Source organism: Oncorhynchus nerka, linkage group LG11 (genome assembly GCF_034236695.1).
Source record: "Oncorhynchus nerka isolate Pitt River linkage group LG11, Oner_Uvic_2.0, whole genome shotgun sequence".
NCBI lineage: Eukaryota > Metazoa > Chordata > Actinopteri > Salmoniformes > Salmonidae > Oncorhynchus > Oncorhynchus nerka.
The window spans coordinates 19604213-19623132 of NC_088406.1; the positions used below are offsets into that span (position 1 = coordinate 19604213).

An 18920-nucleotide genomic window follows, 5' to 3' on the forward strand; every position below is an offset into this window, starting at 1 on the left:
AAATGTGTAAACATTTTCGAATGCCGTAACACATTGAGGGAATTTAGTCGAGATGGTTTGCTCCGAATATCAAATAACCCGTCAATCTATTGGTCACGTGACGCGTCTGATTGCGCAGCTATCAGGTGGAGCTGTGTGTGCACTTATTCCAATATTTACATAAGCACTTGTTTCACTTGTGGACAAAGCAGGATATTAGTCCGGGTTCTCGTCATTGAAACTTTCTCAGGTTTCTTCCAGTCAAAAGGACAGCAAACGCACCTTTTTTAAACTAGATTTGACTATATGGTCCTTTATTGGCGTTTTTACTGCTAACCTTTTAATTTGACATATTTTAGTGTTTGTCTTTCGTGTGCTTCTCAGCATGAAAACATTTAAACCTAATTTTTATTGAGCAGCCATCATCTTAAAGGAATTATACACCCCCACACTCGGACCATGAACCAGCTTTACTTGGATAAGTGTTTATTACTGTTTCTCCTCAGTTTACAGGTAGGCTATGTTGTACTATATCTATTTTCAAAATACCTGTCATACACACACACACAGTAATGTTTCAATTTAGGTGCTTCATTTTAAAGAAATGTATCAACTTTCAATGTACATACTATTTTGGTGGCTTTCATCCTCTCCCTCCACACAGATGGTTTGGGGTTCAGATCATGTGATGTTCCTGAACCCACCAGCTGAGCCAGTGCCTGGCTATTCTCTGAAAGTGTTGTATTCCTGTTCTAAACCAGCTGTGGTGCTGGTGGAGTGTCTGGTGTCTTATGACACTGGAGTAAGCTCCACGGTATTCCAGAGACACTGGAGCTGTGAGCCGGGTCCAGACCGGATTAGGACTCTGCTACTGAGCCTCCCTGACTGGCTGGTGTACCAGCCTGACTGGGTTGTGCCTGACACTCAGTGGGTGCTCAGTGTTATGCTGCGTGCCTCAGTCAGTGAGCAGGGATCTAAGGACAGTTACAGGTCAGGCCAGGCCACTGCAGTAGTCAGCTTGCAGCCCACGTCCCCTCTCAGTCGCCCCATGAAGCAGCACCAACTCTGCCCTGGCTGGGCTACACAGATGCTGTGGTTAACCCGCAGGACCACCACCTCACAATGCCCTGTGGAACAAGGTAATTACTGTAGAGTTAGTTAGAAAAATGTCAGTCCACAATGATACAATAGTTGACAATACAAAGTAAAGATTTTAAAAAACACATTGTGGACCACTCAAATAGAGCATTGAGACACTAAATGCAGTCATAGTCAAACAAGGTATAGTAGTGTAAGACCGCTATTAATTTTCAACATATTTAGTCTATAAACTATAACAAACTTCATACAAACCTTTATATCCTAGCATTTCTCATTTTATCATAAAATAATCTCCCATTTAGAAACAGTCCATTTGTTGTCGTCCATGTATGCCTCAACTGGAGAGAACTTTGGCATCACCAAGACTTTAAATGCCTATAGCAACGAGGTCCTGGAGTACTTGCGACTCCAAGATATTTCTTTTCCATGGTAAGAACACTAGCTGCATAGTCTGTATGTGCATGCGAAAAGACGTGGGCTTCATGTTGGGGATATTAACATAGGATAATATTTGATACTTTTATTCTCTCCTGTTGCCAGGTGTGTGTTCTCCATCTGGGTGTTCCTGACCCAATCCTGCCAGGAAAACTTGTGTGCCGTTTTTCACCACATAGACTATCAAAATAACTATGCCACTCCCAATTTGTTCCTTAAAAGATCAGGTAACATTGCTCTTCTATCCTCACTTCTCAAATGGCCAGATGCATTATTATACCAGTATAATGCCTATTCCTTAGTTATAACGTGTTCTGCAGGCCAGTTGCATGTTCAGATGCATGGGGAGACTGGGAGGTCCTCAGCGTTCCTTTGCCCATTCCAGGTGCCCCTGACCCAGTGGTGCCACATCAACATGGAGCTGCGTGGCAGAATGGTCAGTATTAACCCCATACCCACAGTAGACAGGAAATCAATGTTTCAGGAGTTTACCCAGTAATGTCTTCACTCTTCTTCTGAATTATGTTTAGGTGGATGTTACCATGGTGTGCATAGATGGGCAGCAACGTTTGGTTCATACTGCAGAACACATGTAAGGATGAACACAGGGCAAAATAAAGAAACCTATAGCACAGGGGTGTGCAATTCTAGTCCGCGAGGGCCTGATTAGTGTCACAGTTTTTGCCCCAGCTAACACCTGAATCCAATAATCACCTAATCATAATCTTCAGTTTAGAATGCATTTAGATTAATCAGCTGTGTTTGCTAGGGATGGAGAAAAAGTGTGACACCAATCAGGCCCTGGAGGACTGGAGTTGCCCACCCCTGCTATAGCATGTCAGCATCATTTTGAATATGGAGCTGGTTTCTTACAGGTTCAGAGATCCTATACACCTGGATGACACGGAGGGCTACTTTGTGGTCAGTGGAGGTCAATTTATGAGAGGAATTGAAGGTTATTATGGACCGTTGGTGTACTATCGAAACAGAATACCCGACGCCAGGCCGGTAAGAATCACAGTCAGACACGTCCAAATCCATCTGTAATTCAACAAAACATGTTACACCTGTATTAATTTGTCTCCCACAGTCTGAAGTCATTGTTCCAGACCCTATTAGGATTCTGAATTTGACTGGATGGCTACAGTCCTGTCAGGAATTTCAGTTGGAGCTTCATGTCAAATTGACTGGGTATTTACTGAGAGCCAGAGAGAAACAAGAGTCTGGTAATGACTTGTAATATCCACTAGATGGCATGATGGTGTATAAAATATTCAGTGGCTCACAAAGTTAGTGTCACTCCATCCAAACTGAAACTACCTCTGTTTTCCAGAGAACTGTATGGATGCTTATCATGAGTGGACATTAAAATGTCATTTAGCTGTGACACCACACTGTGAACCCTGGGAGGCACCCAATGCCCCTCAAAGACGCTATGCAGTTCATCTGGCAAAGATACTGGCCACCAAGCATGGTAAGAGCTGGTCATAATAATACTCTTCTACAATGATTTTAACCTCCAAAGATGTTCCACCAGTTAACGCCATCAACACCATTTAATGAGGATGTTGCAATCTTTCTAATGTTATTGTTTATACTGTATACCCAGGTGGCAGAAAGGTTGATCTGGCATCAGTGGGAAGGGCTCTGTACTCCTTGTCTCTGCGTAAGCTGAGTCAAGAGAGCACTGGATCCACTGGAGTAGTTAACAAGATAATGGCCCTTCTGCTGCAAGCTGGCTGTCTGGGGAACAACAGAGCTCTACACCTGTCATCAGTGCTCTACAGCAGTGGTGTAGGAGTGGAGAGGCAGCCCAATAAGGTGGGTGGATGAGTGTGTGTATTCAGGTGTATGTCGTCATGACTACGGTCAGGAGTTTTTCATGGTCAGGAGAAACTCCAATCCCCCTATTTGTACTTTGCATGTCTCATATTCCCCTCATCCTCCAGGCATGGTTACTGTCCCTGCTGTCAGCCCAGAAGGACTGGAGACTGGCCCTGCTGCGCCTGGGGCACCTGCACCAGCTAGGTGAGCATGGCATCCCCCCAGACTCTGACCTGGCCTATGCCTACTACTCTAACATCGCCAAGCAGACATCCTCCGACCATCACAACCCCTCACCTCAGCAGGTAGGCCTTGTGCCTGAAGCAAGAGCCTGTGCAAGTATTATACAATCCTAAAACATGTCATTTAATGAAACTGCTCCTCATCTAGTATGTCTGTTTTGTAGATGTTTGTAGAATCTATTTACCTGAACAACGAGGAAGTGCTTCGGTTCCAAACCAATGAAAACCATGATATCTTTCACTGGTTAAAACTCCAGGCCCGCAATGGAGCCGCAGATGCAGAGGTACTATACATCTGTCTGATTGTTTTCAGTATTTAACTATCTCAATAAATCTTTTGTGATAATGGTTGAACTGCTCTTCTATAGCAAGCTGTGGCCCGCATGCTGTTCTGGGGCCAGCAGGGCGTGTCTCCAGACATCCAGACTGCTGTGAGACACTATGAGAGAGGAGCTGTCCGTCTGGGGGACCCAGTGTCCATGTATGACTATGCCATAGTCCTCATGCAGGTCGGAGGTCAATTACTCAGTTTGATGACACAGTCAGTCTCTATAGTCATTCTAAGTTCAATGATAGTAATGTCTAGCCTATTTTGACAATACCATCATTACGTTTAAGGGCCAAGGAGTCAAGAAAGACATTCCAAGGGCAGTCACTTTCCTGAAGAAAGCAGTAGAGCAGGTTGGTCAAAATTATGTTCAGGACTTTATCATTATGCATGGGCTGTAAGGACTACAATGACGCCTTCAAAATAGCTCATCATAACATTCAATCCCACAGGGTTTCACGCCAGCGATCAATGCCCTTGGCTGGTACTATGAGCAGTTTGAGAAAGACTACCAGCGGGCAGTGCAGCTGTGGGAACAGGCTGATAAACAAGGCAGCCCAGATGCTGCTATGAATCTGGGTGTCATGTACTCCCAAGGCCTGTATCCTGGGAAAGCTGCAGACAAGGTCAGGTCGACTGTCAGTATACCCTGTGGTCTCCTACGTAGCTTACACACTGACCGGCATCTATTGGACTGAGATAATGAACCAACAGTGTTTTGTCTCTCCCAGTTCATGGCCTATACCTACTACCTGAAGTCTGCCCAAAGAGGAAACATAGATGGCTCCATTCAGCTGGCTAATGTGTGGACCACAGGGATCCCTGGCCGAGTCAAGAGGCATCCAGCAGATGCTGTATTGTTAGTCTCTAAATTCATTAGTTTTTTTAAATGAATCTGATTAAAACATTACTTTGCATTGCTTGCCAATCAATCTGTTTTTACCACAGATGGGTTAAGTGGGCAGCTGAGCGCAATGGACACCTTGGAATGGTCCTCAGGAAGGCCTTGGATTCCTATCTTAAAGGGGATAGGTGACCATCTCTCTTGTTAGAACATTACACGATAACACTAATTTGTAATGTTTGTTATTGTATGAACCTAATGTCTCTACTGTTTTACAGCTTAATGGCCTTGTTGTATTACATGATGGCAGCTGAGTCAGGATTTGCAGCCGCCCAGTTCAATGTGGCGTACCTATGTGAACAAAACCCTGTGAGTTTGATTGGTGAAACTTGTTTCCACAGTGATAATACAGTATATCAATGCATAACTATACTGAACAAAAATATAAAACGCACCATGCGAAAATATTTAATATAAGGAAATCAGTCAATTGAAATACATTTATTAGGCCCTAGTCTATGGATTTCACATGACAGGGAATACAGATATGCATTGGGTTTACAGACATGTCATACAGTGTGACACATCTCCTTCGCATCGAGTTGATCAGGCTGTTGATGGTGGTCTGTGGAATGTTGTCCCACTCCTTTTCAATGGCTGTGCAAAGTTGCTGGATATTGGCGGGAACTGGAACACTGCTGTTTTACACGTCGAACCAGAGCATCCCACACATGCTCAATGGGTGACATGTCTAGTGAGTATGCAAGCCATGGAAGAACTGGGACATTTTCAGGTTCCAGGAATTGTGTACAGATCCTTGCAACATGGGGCCGTGCATCATGCTGAAACATGAGGTGATGGCGGCGGATGAATGGCACGACAATGGGCCTCAGGATCTCGTCACAATACCTCTGTGCTTTCAAATTGCCATCAATAAAATACAATTGTATTTGTTGTCTGTAGCTTATACCTGCCCATAACATAACCCCACCGCCACCATGGGGCACTCTGTTCACAACGTTGTCATCAGCAAACCACTCGCCCACAGGATGCCATACACATGGTCTGCCATCTGCACGGCACAGTTGAAACCAGCATTCTTCTTCTCCAGCGTGCCAGTGGCCCTCGAGGGTGAGCATTTGCCCACTGAATTTGGTTTACGACATTGAACTGCAGTCAGATCAAGAACCTGGCAGGGACGATGAGCACGCGGATGAGCTTCTCTTGAGACAGTTTCTGACAGTTGGTGCAGAAATTCTTCAGTTGTGCAAACCCAAAGAAGCTGGATGTGAAGTTCCTGGGCTGCGGTTGTGAGGCTGGTTGGACTTACTGCTAAATTCTCTGCAACATGTTGGACTTGGCTTATGGCAGAGAAGTTCACATTAAATTATGACAACAACTCTGGTGGGAATTTCTGCAGTCAGAATGCTAATTTCACGCTCCTTCAAAAAACTTGAGACATTCGTGGCATTGTGATGTGTGACAACTGCACATTTTAGAGTGGCCTTTTGTTGACCCCAGCACAAAGTGCACCTAGGTAAAGGTCATGCTGTTTAATCAGCTTCTTGATATGCCACACCTGTCAGGTGGATGGATTATCTTGGGATAGGAGAAATGCTCACTAACAGGGATGTACACAATTTGTGCACAAAATTTGAGAGAAATAAGCATTTTGTGCAAATGGAACATTTCGGGGATCTTTTATTTAGCTCATGAAACATGGGACCAACACTTTTCATTTTGCATTTATATTTTTATTCAATATATATAAATATGTGACACACATGTAGTTATAACTGACCTTTTCAATAGGGAGGTTTCCTGGATCCCACTTTTGCAGTGCAGTGTATGAGGAGATACTACAACCTGACCAGCCAGGCACAAGATCCTGATCCCTATGGTGAATTGTCTTTGACACAAACAGTCAGCATTGATTCCGTTGTTGCACTTTTCTCAGAGAGATTGTTTTAATATTACCTCAATCCATCCTCTGCAGCCCAGATCAGGATGGGTGACCTGCTGTATGAAGGACATGGACAGAGACAGAGAGATGTGGCAGCAGCAGCAGAGATGTACAAACAGGCAGCACTAAGGAGTGACCCTCAGGTATGCCAGCCAGGTTACATACGTGTGATGTCATTGCCATCTCATTAAAGAAATGCCTTCCCACTCATCTGCAACCCTTGTGTGCGTGTGTGTGTGTGTCTCCGCATGCTTTTTCTCACAGGGCTGGTACAGTCTTGGTGTGCTTGTTCAAGAGGAACAGGGGTTACCGTTGTCCGTCCTGTCTGAACTGGGTCTGACACAGCATTACATGGCAGATAACACTGAGCTGGCGACTACACTTTACCGCAGGTATGTACTGTGGTACTGTACACCATTTACAACAGGAGAATGCCATGTACACTACCTGAGGATATGATGGTATATCAGTGGCGGTCAGTGCCGTTAAGATTTGGGAGGACGATCATTTTTTTAGGATCATGGCCTTATTTCTGTTACAGCATATTGGATGACTGTCATTCATATTCCATGTACCCAGCTCAATGTAACATGGATAGGTTTAGACTACTACATGATATTCTAATTTTCCCTATACCCATCATGAGGTTGCTACAACCTAGCCTATGAATGAAAGTTTACAGCATAGGTGCATACAAGTCGCTTGTGGACATCAGTGCACAACACATCAGCTGTCTGTGACCGGGAAAAGAGTCTTTAACCTTTATATCAAAACTGCTAACCGCTACACACAGCCTTCATCGTTGTCACCATATTAGCTAACGTAAAGTCAACAACATAGCTACTAGAACACGTTAGTAAATCCACTACTATCATGCAGTACAGTGTACAGTAAGCAAGCAGTTTAGCAGTTACACTGCTGGCAATAAATAAAATAAAAATTAAAAGCTTACCTTGACTTGGAGGAGTTAGCCATAGCCAGCTAGGTAACATAGCATCCCTCTCTGTTTGAGCTGGGTGTTTGAATAGGCTAAACTAACTAGCTAAATGCATTTGCTAGCTAAGTAAGTATAAAAAAAATAGATATCTCTCTCGCACTTCTTCATTTTTGAATAAATTAATTTATTCAAAACTGTTAAACTATTGTCTTTCTCTCTCTTTGAGTCAACTACTCACCGCCTTTTATGCACTGCGGTGCTAGTTAGCTGTAGCTTATGCTTTCAGTACTAGATTCATTCTCTAATCCTTTGATTGAGTGGACAACATGTCAGTTCATGCTGCAAGAGCTCTGATAAGTTGGAGGACGTCCTCCGGAAGTTGTCATAATTAATGTGTAAATCTATGGAAGTTTGTGAGAACCATGAGCCACCTTGGTTTTGTATTGAAGTCAATGTACCCAGAGGAGGATGGAAACCAGCTGTCCTCCAGCTACACCATGGTGCTACCCTACTGTTGATGCTACTGTAGACATTCATTGCAAAACAGTGTGTTTTAATCAATTATTTGGTGACAATAATATATTTAGTATAGTTTTATCTAAAAAGGATAACTTTTATAATGTTTCACTATTTTAATTTTTATGAAATTCACTGAGGAGGATGGTCCTCTCCTTATCCAGTCTGGTATAATATTGTCAACTGGTTAGGCTGTTCTCACTGTACAATTCCTATACTTTTCCATAGGTGCAGAGACTCCAACAGTACAGCAGAGTCCTACTTACCCTGCAGCCTTGCCCTATTCCATGCCTATCTGCACTCTTTCCAAAAGGACTACAGTGCTACTATCAAGGTATGTATGATGTTTGAACATTGAACTTGTCCTATTCAACATAGATACAGTATGCCATGAACGTCTTCTCTCCCTCAGGTCTCTGGTACTGTGGTCATGGCAGTTGCAGTTCCACCAATCCTCTTCATCATCCTCCGTGTACTGAGGGGGCGTGGCATCATGTCTTATTATCACTAGGATCAAGAAACCCATCAGCCTATCAGCACTATGAGGAAGAAGACTTGATTGTATCTAGAGCAAAAACTTTTTTCGCAGATTTATTTTATTTTTTATTTTGTTTTTATAGCTAAAGGTAAATATTTTTTGTGTTTTTATCTTTGTTTTATCTGGAATGAAGATAGCACAATTTCTTAAATTGAATGTATAAAGTTATTTCAATGTTCTGTATGATCATGGTTTACAAAACTGTCTATTAATTGAACAGTATTAATAAAGCAAACTGATTTGAAAACCATTATTTTCTACTGACTGGGGCTCCAGTGTAGAACAGATCAACCAGGGGGATTGACTAGCACCGTGGTGTCCCTGAACAGAGTCATTTTTCAGGCCCATGGAGAACCGTGCTGTGGGCCTCTGGGCTCCTGGTAATGAATGGCTGGTAATGCCCCAGGGGTTCACCAGGCCTGTCACAAACAGCAGGTGAACAGCAAGTTGTCACCTGTACACAGACAAACTGGAGACTGGAAAGCACACAGTTAGTTACCCTTCTAATTGAAACAATATGAAATGACTGAATCATGAGCTGGGTCAGTTGTCTGTTATTAGAGTGTGGTCTGTGGTAACGTCACAGTCAGATCTCGCAATACATTCATAAGCAGGCTGTACATTACTCGGTCTGTGTACCACATGTTTTCTCATACCAGAGTTCTCTGTATAGAGATGTTAAGGTACAGTAAATGTAAATACTACATGATACTGATGATCAGGTTTATTCATGCAATTATTTGATTGTTTCTTTTACTCATAAACATGCTTTTGCTAGTTGCTACATTTTTGTGACATGCATAATCAGTCCAAAAAACAAAAAAAAGTTATCCCAGCTTTGGTAGAATTTGGCTACTTACATAAGCAAGCATAGCTGTTTTAAATATTTACAGCAGGCTATACACTGAGAGGACAAAACATTAGGAACCCATTCCTAAAATTGTGTTGCACTCCCTTTTGCCATCAGAACTGCCTAAATTTGTCAGACTCTAAATCAAATCGAATTGTATTTGTCACATACACATGGTTAGCAGATGTTAATGCGAGTGTAGCGAAATGCTTGTGCTTCTAGTTCCGACAATGCAGTAATAACCAACAAGTAATCTAGCTAACAATTCCAAAACTACTACCTTATAGACACAAGTGTAAGGGGATAAAGAATATGTACATAAAGATATATGAATGAGTGATGGTACAGAGCGGCATAGGCAAGATACAGTAGATGGTATTGAGTGCAGTATGTACATATGAGATGAGTATGTAAACAAAGTGGCATAGTTTTAGTGGCTAGTGATACATGTATTACATAAAGATGCAGTAGATGATATAGAGTACAGTATATACGTTTACATATGAGATGAATAATGTAGGGTATGTTACATTATATTAGGTAGCATTGTTTAAAGTGGCTAGTGATATATTTGACATCATTTCCCATTATTAAAGTGGCTGGAGTTGAGTCAGTGTGTTGGCAGCAGCCACTCAATGTTAGTGGTGGCTGTTTAACAGTCTGATGGCCTTGAGATAGAAGCTGTTTTTCAGTCTCTCGGTCCCAGCTTTGATGCACCTGTACTGACCTCGCCTTCTGGATGATAGCGGGGTGAACAGGCAGTGGCTCGGGTGGTTGTTGTCCTTGATGATCTTTATGGCCTTCCTGTGACATCGGGTGGTGTAGGTGTCCTGGAGGGCATGTAGTTTGCCCCCGGTGATGCGTTGTGCAGACCTCACTACCCTCTGGAGAGCCTTACGGTTGTGGGCGGAGCAGTTGCCGTACCAGGCGGTGATACAGCCCGACAGGATGCTCTCGATTGTGCATCTGTAGAAGCTTGTGAGTGCTTTAGGTGACAAGCTGAATTTCTTCAGCCTCCTGAGGTTGAAGAGGCGACGCTGCGCCTTCTTCACGATGCTGTCTGTGTGGGTGGACCAATTCAGTTTGTCTGTGATGTGTACGCCGAGGAACTTAAAACTTGCTACCCTCTCCACTACTGTTCCATCGATGTGGATAGGGCGGTGTTCCCTCTGCTGTTTCCTGAAGTCCACAATCATCTCCTTAGTTTTGTTGATGTTGAGTGTGAGGTTATTTTCCTGACACCACACTCCGAGGGCCCTCACCTCCTCCCTGTAGGCCGTCTCGTCGTTGTTGGTAATCAAGCCTACCACTGTTGTGTCGTCCGCAACTTGATGATTGAGTTGGAGGTGTGTGTGGCCACGCAGTCGTGGGTGAACAGGGAGTACAGGAGAGGGCTCAGAACGCACCCTTGTGGGGCCCCAGTGTTGAGGATCAGCGGGGTGGAAATGTTGTTGCCTACCCTCACCACCTGGGGGCGGCCCGTCAGGAAGTCCAGTACCCAGTTGCACAGGGCGGGGTCAAGACCCAGGGTCTCGAGCTTGATGATGAGCTTGGAGGGCACTATGGTGTTAAATGCCGAGCTGTAGTCGATGAACAGCATTCTCACATAAGTATTCCTCTTGTCCAGATGGGTTAGGGCAGTGTGCAGTGTGGTTGAGATTGCATCGTCTGTGGACCTATGTTGGTGGTAAGCAAATTGGAGTGGGTCTAGGGTGTCAGGTAGGGTGGAGGTGATAAAGCTGTGATCCCTTATTGATGTCTACAAGGTGTTGAAAGGATTCCACAGGGATGCTGGCCCATGGTACCGCCAATGCTTCCCACAGCTGTGTCACGTTGGTTGGGTGTCCTTTGGGTGGTGAGCCGTTCTTGATACACACAAGAAACTGTTGAACGTGAAAAACCCAGCAGCGTTGCAGCTCTTGACACATTCAAACCCATGCGCCTGGCACCTACTACCATACCCCGTTCAAAGTTACTTAAATCTTTTGTCTTGCCCGTTCACCCTCTGAATGGCACACATACACAATACATGTCTCAAGGCTTAAAAATCCTTCTTTAACCTGTCTCCTCCCCTTCATCTACACTGATTGAAGTGGATTTAACAAGTGACATCAATAAGGGATCATTAGCTTTCACCAGATTTCACTGTAAGGTCTATAATACCTTCTATTCTGATTCACTGTGGATTTACATCAATAAGGGATCACAGCTTTCACCTGGATTATTCAGCATTTCATGGAAAAAAGGTCTATAACACCTGTTGTATTGTATTCACAGTAAGGTCTATAATAGCCTATTGTATTCAAACATTTCACTGTAAAGGTCTATAATACCTGTTGTATTCAGCATTTCACTGTAAGGTTTATAACACCAGTTGTATTCAGCATTTCACTGTAAGGTCTATAATACCTGTTGTATTCAGCATTTCACTGTAAGGTCTATAATACTGTAAGGTCGTTGTATTCAGCATTTCACTGTAAGGTCTATAATACCTGTTGTATTCAGCATTTCACTGTAAGGTCTATAACACCTGTTGTATTCACATTTCACTGAAAATAAACAGGTCATTTTTACGTGTTGTATTCAGCATTTCACTGTAAGGTCTATAATACCTGTTGTATTCAGCATTTCACTGTAAGGTCTACACCAGTTGTATTCAGCATTTCACTGTAAGGTCTATAATACCTGTTGTATTCAGCATTTCACTGTAAGGTCTATAACGTGTACCAGTTGTATTCAGCATTTCACTGTAAGGTAACCAGTTGTATTCAGCATTTCACTGTAAGGTCTATAATACCTGTTGTATTCGGCATTTCACTGTAAGGTCTATAATACCTGTTGTATTCGGCATTTCACTGTAAGGTCTATAATACCAGTTCTATTCAGCATTTCACTGTAAGGTCTATAATACCTGTTGTATTCTGCATTTTACTGTAAGGTCTATAATACCTGTTGTATTCAGCAGTTCTCTGTAAGGTCTATAATACCTGTTGTATTCGGCATTTCACTGTAAGGTCTATAATACCTGTTGTATTCAGCATTTCACTGTAAGGTCTATAATACCTGTTGTATTCAGCATTTCACTGTAAGGTCTATAATACCAGTTGTATTCAGCATTTCACTGTAAGGTCTATAATACCTGTTGTATTCAGCATTTCACTGTAAGGTCTATAATACCTGTTGTATTCAGCACATTAAGGTCTATAATACCTGTTGTATTCAGCATTTCACTGTAAGGTCTATAATACCTGTTGTATTCAGCATTTCACTGTAAGGTCTATAATACCTGTTGTATTCAGCATTTCACTGTAAGGTCTATAATACCTGTTGTATTCAGCATTTCACTGTAAGGTCTATAATACCTGTTGTATTCAACATTTCACTGTAAGGTCTATAATACCTGTTGTATTCAGCATTTCACTGTAAGGTCTATAATACCTGTTGTATTCAGCATTTCACTGTAAGGTCTACACCAGTTGTATTCAGCATTTCACTGTAAGGTCTATAATACCTGTTGCATTCGGCATTTCACTGTAAGGTCTATAATACCTGTTGTATTCAGCATTTCACTGTAAGGTCTATAATACCTGTTGTATTCAGCATTTCACTGTAAGGTCTATAATACCTGTTGTATTCAGCATTTCACTGTAAGGTCTATAATACCTGTTGTATTCAGCATTTCACTGTAAGGTCTATAATACCTGTTGTATTCAGCATTTCACTGTAAGGTCTATAATACCTGTTGTATTCAGCATTTCACTGTAAGGTCTATAACACCTGTTGTATTTTCATTTCACTGTAAGGTCTATAATACCTGTTGTATTCAGCATTTCACTGTAAGGTCTACACCAGTTGTATTCAGCATTTCACTGTAAGGTTTATAATACCTGTTGCATTCGGCATTTCACTGTAAGGTCTATAATACCTGTTGTATTCAGCATTTCACTGTAAGGTCTATAATACCTGTTCTATTCAGCATTTCACTGTACGGTCTACACCTGTTGTATTCAGCATTTCACTGTAAGGTCTATAACACCTGTTGTATTCAGCATTTCACTGTAAGGTCTATAATACCTGTTGTATTCAGCATTTCACTGTAAGGTCTACACCAGTTGTATTCAGCATTTCACTGTAAGGTCTACACCAGTTGTATTCAGCATTTCACTGTAAGGTCTATAATACCTGTTGTATTCAGCATTTCACTGTAAGGTCTATAATACCTGTTGTATTCATATGAGCATTTCACTGTAAGGTCTATAATACCTGTTGTATTCAGCATTTCACTGTAAGGTCTATAATACCTGTTCTATTCAGCATTTCACTGACTTCAAGGTCTATAATACCAGTTCTATTCAGCATTTCACTGTAAGGTCTATAATACCTGTTGTATTAGGCATTTCACTGTAAGGTCTATAATACCTGTTGTATTCAGCAGTTCTCTGTAAGGTCTATAATACCTGTTGTATTCGGCATTTCACTGTAAGGTCTATAATACCTGTTGTATTCAGCATTTCACTGTAAGGTCTATAATACCTGTTGTATTCAGCATTTCACTGTAAGGTCTATAATACCTGTTGTATTCAGCATTTCACTGTAAGGTCTATAATACCTGTTGTATTCAGCATTTCACTGTAAGGTCTATAATACCTGTTGTATTCAGCATTTCACTGTAAGGTCTATAATACCTGTTGTATTCAGCATTTCACTGTAAGGTCTATAATACCTGTTGTATTCAGCATTTCACTGTAAGGTCTATAATACCTGTTGTATTCAGCATTTCACTGTAAGGTCTATAATACCTGTTGTATTCAGCATTTCACTGTAAGGTCTACACCAGTTGTATTCAGCATTTCACTGTAATCTATAATACCTGTTGTATTCAGCATTTCACTGTAAGGTCTATAATACCTGTTGTATTCAGCATTTCACTGTAAGGTCTATAATACCTGTTGTATTCAGCATTTCACTGTAAGGTCTATAATACCTGTTGTATTCAGCATTTCACTGTAAGGTCTATAATACCTGTTGTATTCAGCATTTCACTGTAAGGTCTATAACACCAGTTGTATTCAGCATTTCACTGTAAGGTCTATAATACCTGTTGTATTCAGCATTTCACTGTAAGGTCTATAATACCTGTTGTATTCAGCATTTCACTGTAAGGTCTATAATACCTGTTGTATTCAGCATTTCACTGTAAGGTCTATAATACCTGTTGTATTCAGCATTTCACTGTAAGGTCTATAATACCTGTTGTATTCAGCATTTCACTGTAAGGTCTATAATACCTGTTGTATTCAGCATTTCACTGTAAGGTCTATAATACCTGTTGTATTCAGCATTTCACTGTAAGGTCTATAATACCTGTTGTATTCAGCATTTCACTGTAAGGTCTATAATACCTGTTGTATTCAGCATTTCACTGTAAGGTCTATAATACCTGTTGTATTCAGCATTTCACTGTAAGGTCTATAATACCTGTTGTATTCAGCATTTCACTGTAAGGTCTATAATACCTGTTGTATTCAGCATTTCACTGTAAGGTCTATAATACCTGTTGTATTCAGCATTTCACTGTAAGGTCTATAATACCTGTTGTATTCAGCATTTCACTGTAAGGTCTATAATACCTGTTGTATTCAGCATTTCACTGTAAGGTCTATAATACCTGTTGTATTCAGCATTTCACTGTAATGTCTGTAATACCTGTTGTATTCAGCATTTCACTGTAAGGTCTATAATACCTGTTGTATTCGGCATTTCACTGTAAGGTCTATAATACCTGTTGTATTCAGCATTTCACTGTAAGGTCTATAATACCTGTTGTATTCTGCATTTCACTGTAAGGTCTATAATAACAGTTGTATTCAGCATTTCACTGTAAGGTCTATAATACCTGTTGTATTCGGCATTTCACTGTAAGGTCTATAATACCTGTTGTATTCAGCATTTCACTGTAAGGTCTATAATACCTGTTGTATTCAGCATTTCACTGTAAGGTCTATAATACCTGTTGTATTCAGCATTTCACTGTAAGGTCTATAATACCTGTTGTATTCAGCATTTCACTGTAAGGTCTATAATACCTGTTGTATTCAGCATTTCACTGTAAGGTCTATAATACCTGTTGTATTCAGCATTTCACTGTAAGGTCTATAATACCTGTTGTATTCAGCATTTCACTGTAAGGTCTATAATACCTGTTGTATTCAGCATTTCACTGTAAGGTCTATAATACCTGTTGTATTCAGCATTTCACTGTAAGGTCTACACCAGTTGTATTCAGCATTTCACTGTAAGGTCTATAATACCTGTTGTATTCAGCATTTCACTGTAAGGTCTATAATACCTGTTGTATTCGGCATTTCACTGTAAGGTCTATAATACCTGTTGTATTCAGCATTTCACTGTAAGGTCTACACCAGTTGTATTCAGCATTTCACTGTAAGGTCTATAACACGTGTTGTATTCAGCATTTCACTGTAAGGTCTATAATACCTGTTGTATTCAGCATTTCACTGTAAGGTCTACACCAGTTGTATTCAGCATTTCACTGTAAGGTCTATAATACCTGTTGTATTCAGCATTTCACTGTAAGGTCTACACCAGTTGTATTCAGCATTTCACTGTAAGGTCTACACCAGTTGTATTCAGCATTTCACTGTAAGGTCTATAATACCTGTTGTATTCGGCATTTCACTGTAAGGTCTATAATACCTGTTGTATTCGGCATTTCACTGTAAGGTCTATAATACCAGTTCTATTCAGCATTTCACTGTAAGGTCTATAATACCTGTTGTATTCTGCATTTCACTGTAAGGTCTATAATACCTGTTGTATTCAGCAGTTCTCTGTAAGGTCTATAATACCTGTTGTATTCGGCATTTCACTGTAAGGTCTATAATACCTGTTGTATTCAGCATTTCACTGTAAGGTCTATAATACCTGTTGTATTCAGCATTTCACTGTAAGGTCTATAATACCTGTTGTATTCAGCATTTCACTGTAAGGTCTATAATACCTGTTGTATTCAGCATTTCACTGTAAGGTCTATAATACCTGTTGTATTCAGCATTTCACTGTAAGGTCTATAATACCTGTTGTATTCAGCATTTCACTGTAAGGTCTATAATACCTGTTGTATTCAGCATTTCACTGTAAGGTCTATAATACCTGTTGTATTCAGCATTTCACTGTAAGGTCTACACCAGTTGTATTCAGCATTTCACTGTAAGGTCTATAATACCTGTTGTATTCAGCATTTCACTGTAAGGTCTATAATACCTGTTGTATTCAGCATTTCACTGTAAGGTCTATAATACCTGTTGTATTCAGCATTTCACTGTAAGGTCTATAATACCTGTTGTATTCAGCATTTCACTGTAAGGTCTATAATACCTGTTGTATTCAGCATTTCACTGTAAGGTCTATAATACCTGTTGTATTCAGCATTTCACTGTAAGGTCTATAATACCTGTTGTATTCAGCATTTCACTGTAAGGTCTATAATACCTGTTGTATTCAGCATTTCACTGTAAGGTCTACACCAGTTGTATTCAGCATTTCACTGTAAGGTTTATAATACCTGTTGCATTCGGCATTTCACTGTAAGGTCTATAATACCTGTTGTATTCAGCATTTCACTGTAAGGTCTATAATACCTGTTGTATTCAGCATTTCACTGTAAGGTCTACACCTGTTGTATTCAGCATTTCACTGTAAGGTCTATAACACCTGTTGTATTCAGCATTTCACTGTAAGGTCTATAATACCTGTTGTATTCAGCATTTCACTGTAAGGTCTACACCAGTTGTATTCAGCATTTCACTGTAAGGTCTATAATACCTGTTGTATTCAGCATTTCACTGTAAGGTCTATAATACCTGTTGTATTCAGCATTTCACTGTAAGGTCTATAATACCTGTTGGCATTTCTAGGTCTATAATACCTGTTGTATTCAGCATTTCACTGTAAGGTCTATAATACCTGTTGTATTCAGCATTTCACTGTAAGGTCTATAATACCTGTTGTATTCAGCATTTCACTGTAAGGTCTATAATACCTGTTGTATTCAGCATTTCACTGTAAGGTCTATAATACCTGTTGTATTCAGCATTTCACTGTAAGGTCTATAATACCTGTTGTATTCAGCATTTCACTGTAAGGTCTATAATACCTGTTGTATTCAGCATTTCACTGTAAGGTCTATAATACCTGTTGTATTCAGCATTTCACTGTAAGGTCTATAATACCTGTTGTATTCAGCATTTCACTGTAAGGTCTATAATACCTGTTGTATTCAGCATTTCACTGTAAGGTCTATAATACCTGTTGTATTCAGCATTTCACTGTAAGGTCTATAACACCTGTTGTATTCAGCATTTCACTGTAAGGTCTATAATACCTGTTGTATTCAGCATTTCACTGTAAGGTCTATAATACCTGTTGTATTCAGCATTTCACTGTAAGGTCTATAATACCTGTTGTATTCTGCATTTCACTGTAAGGTCTATAATAACAGTTGTATTCAGCATTTCACTGTAAGGTCTATAATACCTGTTGTATTCGGCATTTCACTGTAAGGTCTATAATACCTGTTGTATTCAGCATTTCACTGTAAGGTCTATAATACCTGTTGTATTCAGCATTTCACTGTAAGGTCTATAATACCTGTTGTATTCAGCATTTCACTGTAAGGTCTATAATACCTGTTGTATTCAGCATTTCACTGTAAGGTCTATAATACCTGTTGTATTCAGCATTTCACTGTAAGGTCTATAATACCTGTTGTATTCAGCATTTCACTGTAAGGTCTATAATACCTGTTGTATTCAGCATTTCACTGTAAGGTCTATAATACCTGTTGTATTCAGCATTTCACTGTAAGGTCTATAATACCTGTTGTATTCAGCATTTCACTGTAAGGTCTATAATACCTGTTGTATTCAGCATTTCACTGTAAGGTCTATAATACCTGTTGTATTCAGCATTTCACTGTAAGGTCTATAATACCTGTTGTATTCAGCATTTCACTGTAAGGTCTATAATACCTGTTGTATTCAGCATTTCACTGTAAGGTCTATAATACCTGTTGTATTCAGCATTTCACTGTAAGGTCTATAATACCTGTTGTATTCAGCATTTCACTGTAAGGTCTATAATACCTGTTGTATTCAGCATTTCACTGTAAGGTCTATAATACCTGTTGTATTCAGCATTTCACTGTAAGGTCTATAATACCTGTTGTATTCAGCATTTCACTGTAAGGTCTATAATACCTGTTGTATTCAGCATTTCACTGTAAGGTCTACACCAGTTGTATTCAGCATTTCACTGTAAGGTCTATAATACCTGTTGTATTCA

General features: G+C 40.4%; 1 protein-coding gene across 1 annotated transcript; it reads left to right on the forward strand.

Moving 5' to 3' along the window:
- The first annotated feature begins 158 nt into the window (after positions 1–158).
- On the forward strand, positions 159–8957 carry LOC115127458 (protein sel-1 homolog 3-like). Its single transcript, XM_029657084.2, has 23 exons — positions 159–492; positions 644–1118; positions 1383–1509; positions 1621–1742; positions 1836–1951; positions 2046–2107; positions 2391–2523; positions 2606–2741; positions 2849–2989; positions 3125–3336; positions 3465–3644; positions 3746–3865; positions 3950–4090; positions 4200–4262; positions 4362–4535; positions 4641–4768; positions 4858–4941; positions 5032–5122; positions 6566–6653; positions 6750–6859; positions 6981–7108; positions 8398–8503; positions 8582–8957. Exons 1-23 carry the CDS (start codon positions 439–441, stop codon positions 8678–8680), a joined length of 3090 nt encoding a protein of 1029 aa, XP_029512944.2. The 5' UTR covers positions 159–438; the 3' UTR covers positions 8681–8957.
- The last annotated feature ends 9963 nt before the right edge of the window (positions 8958–18920 follow it).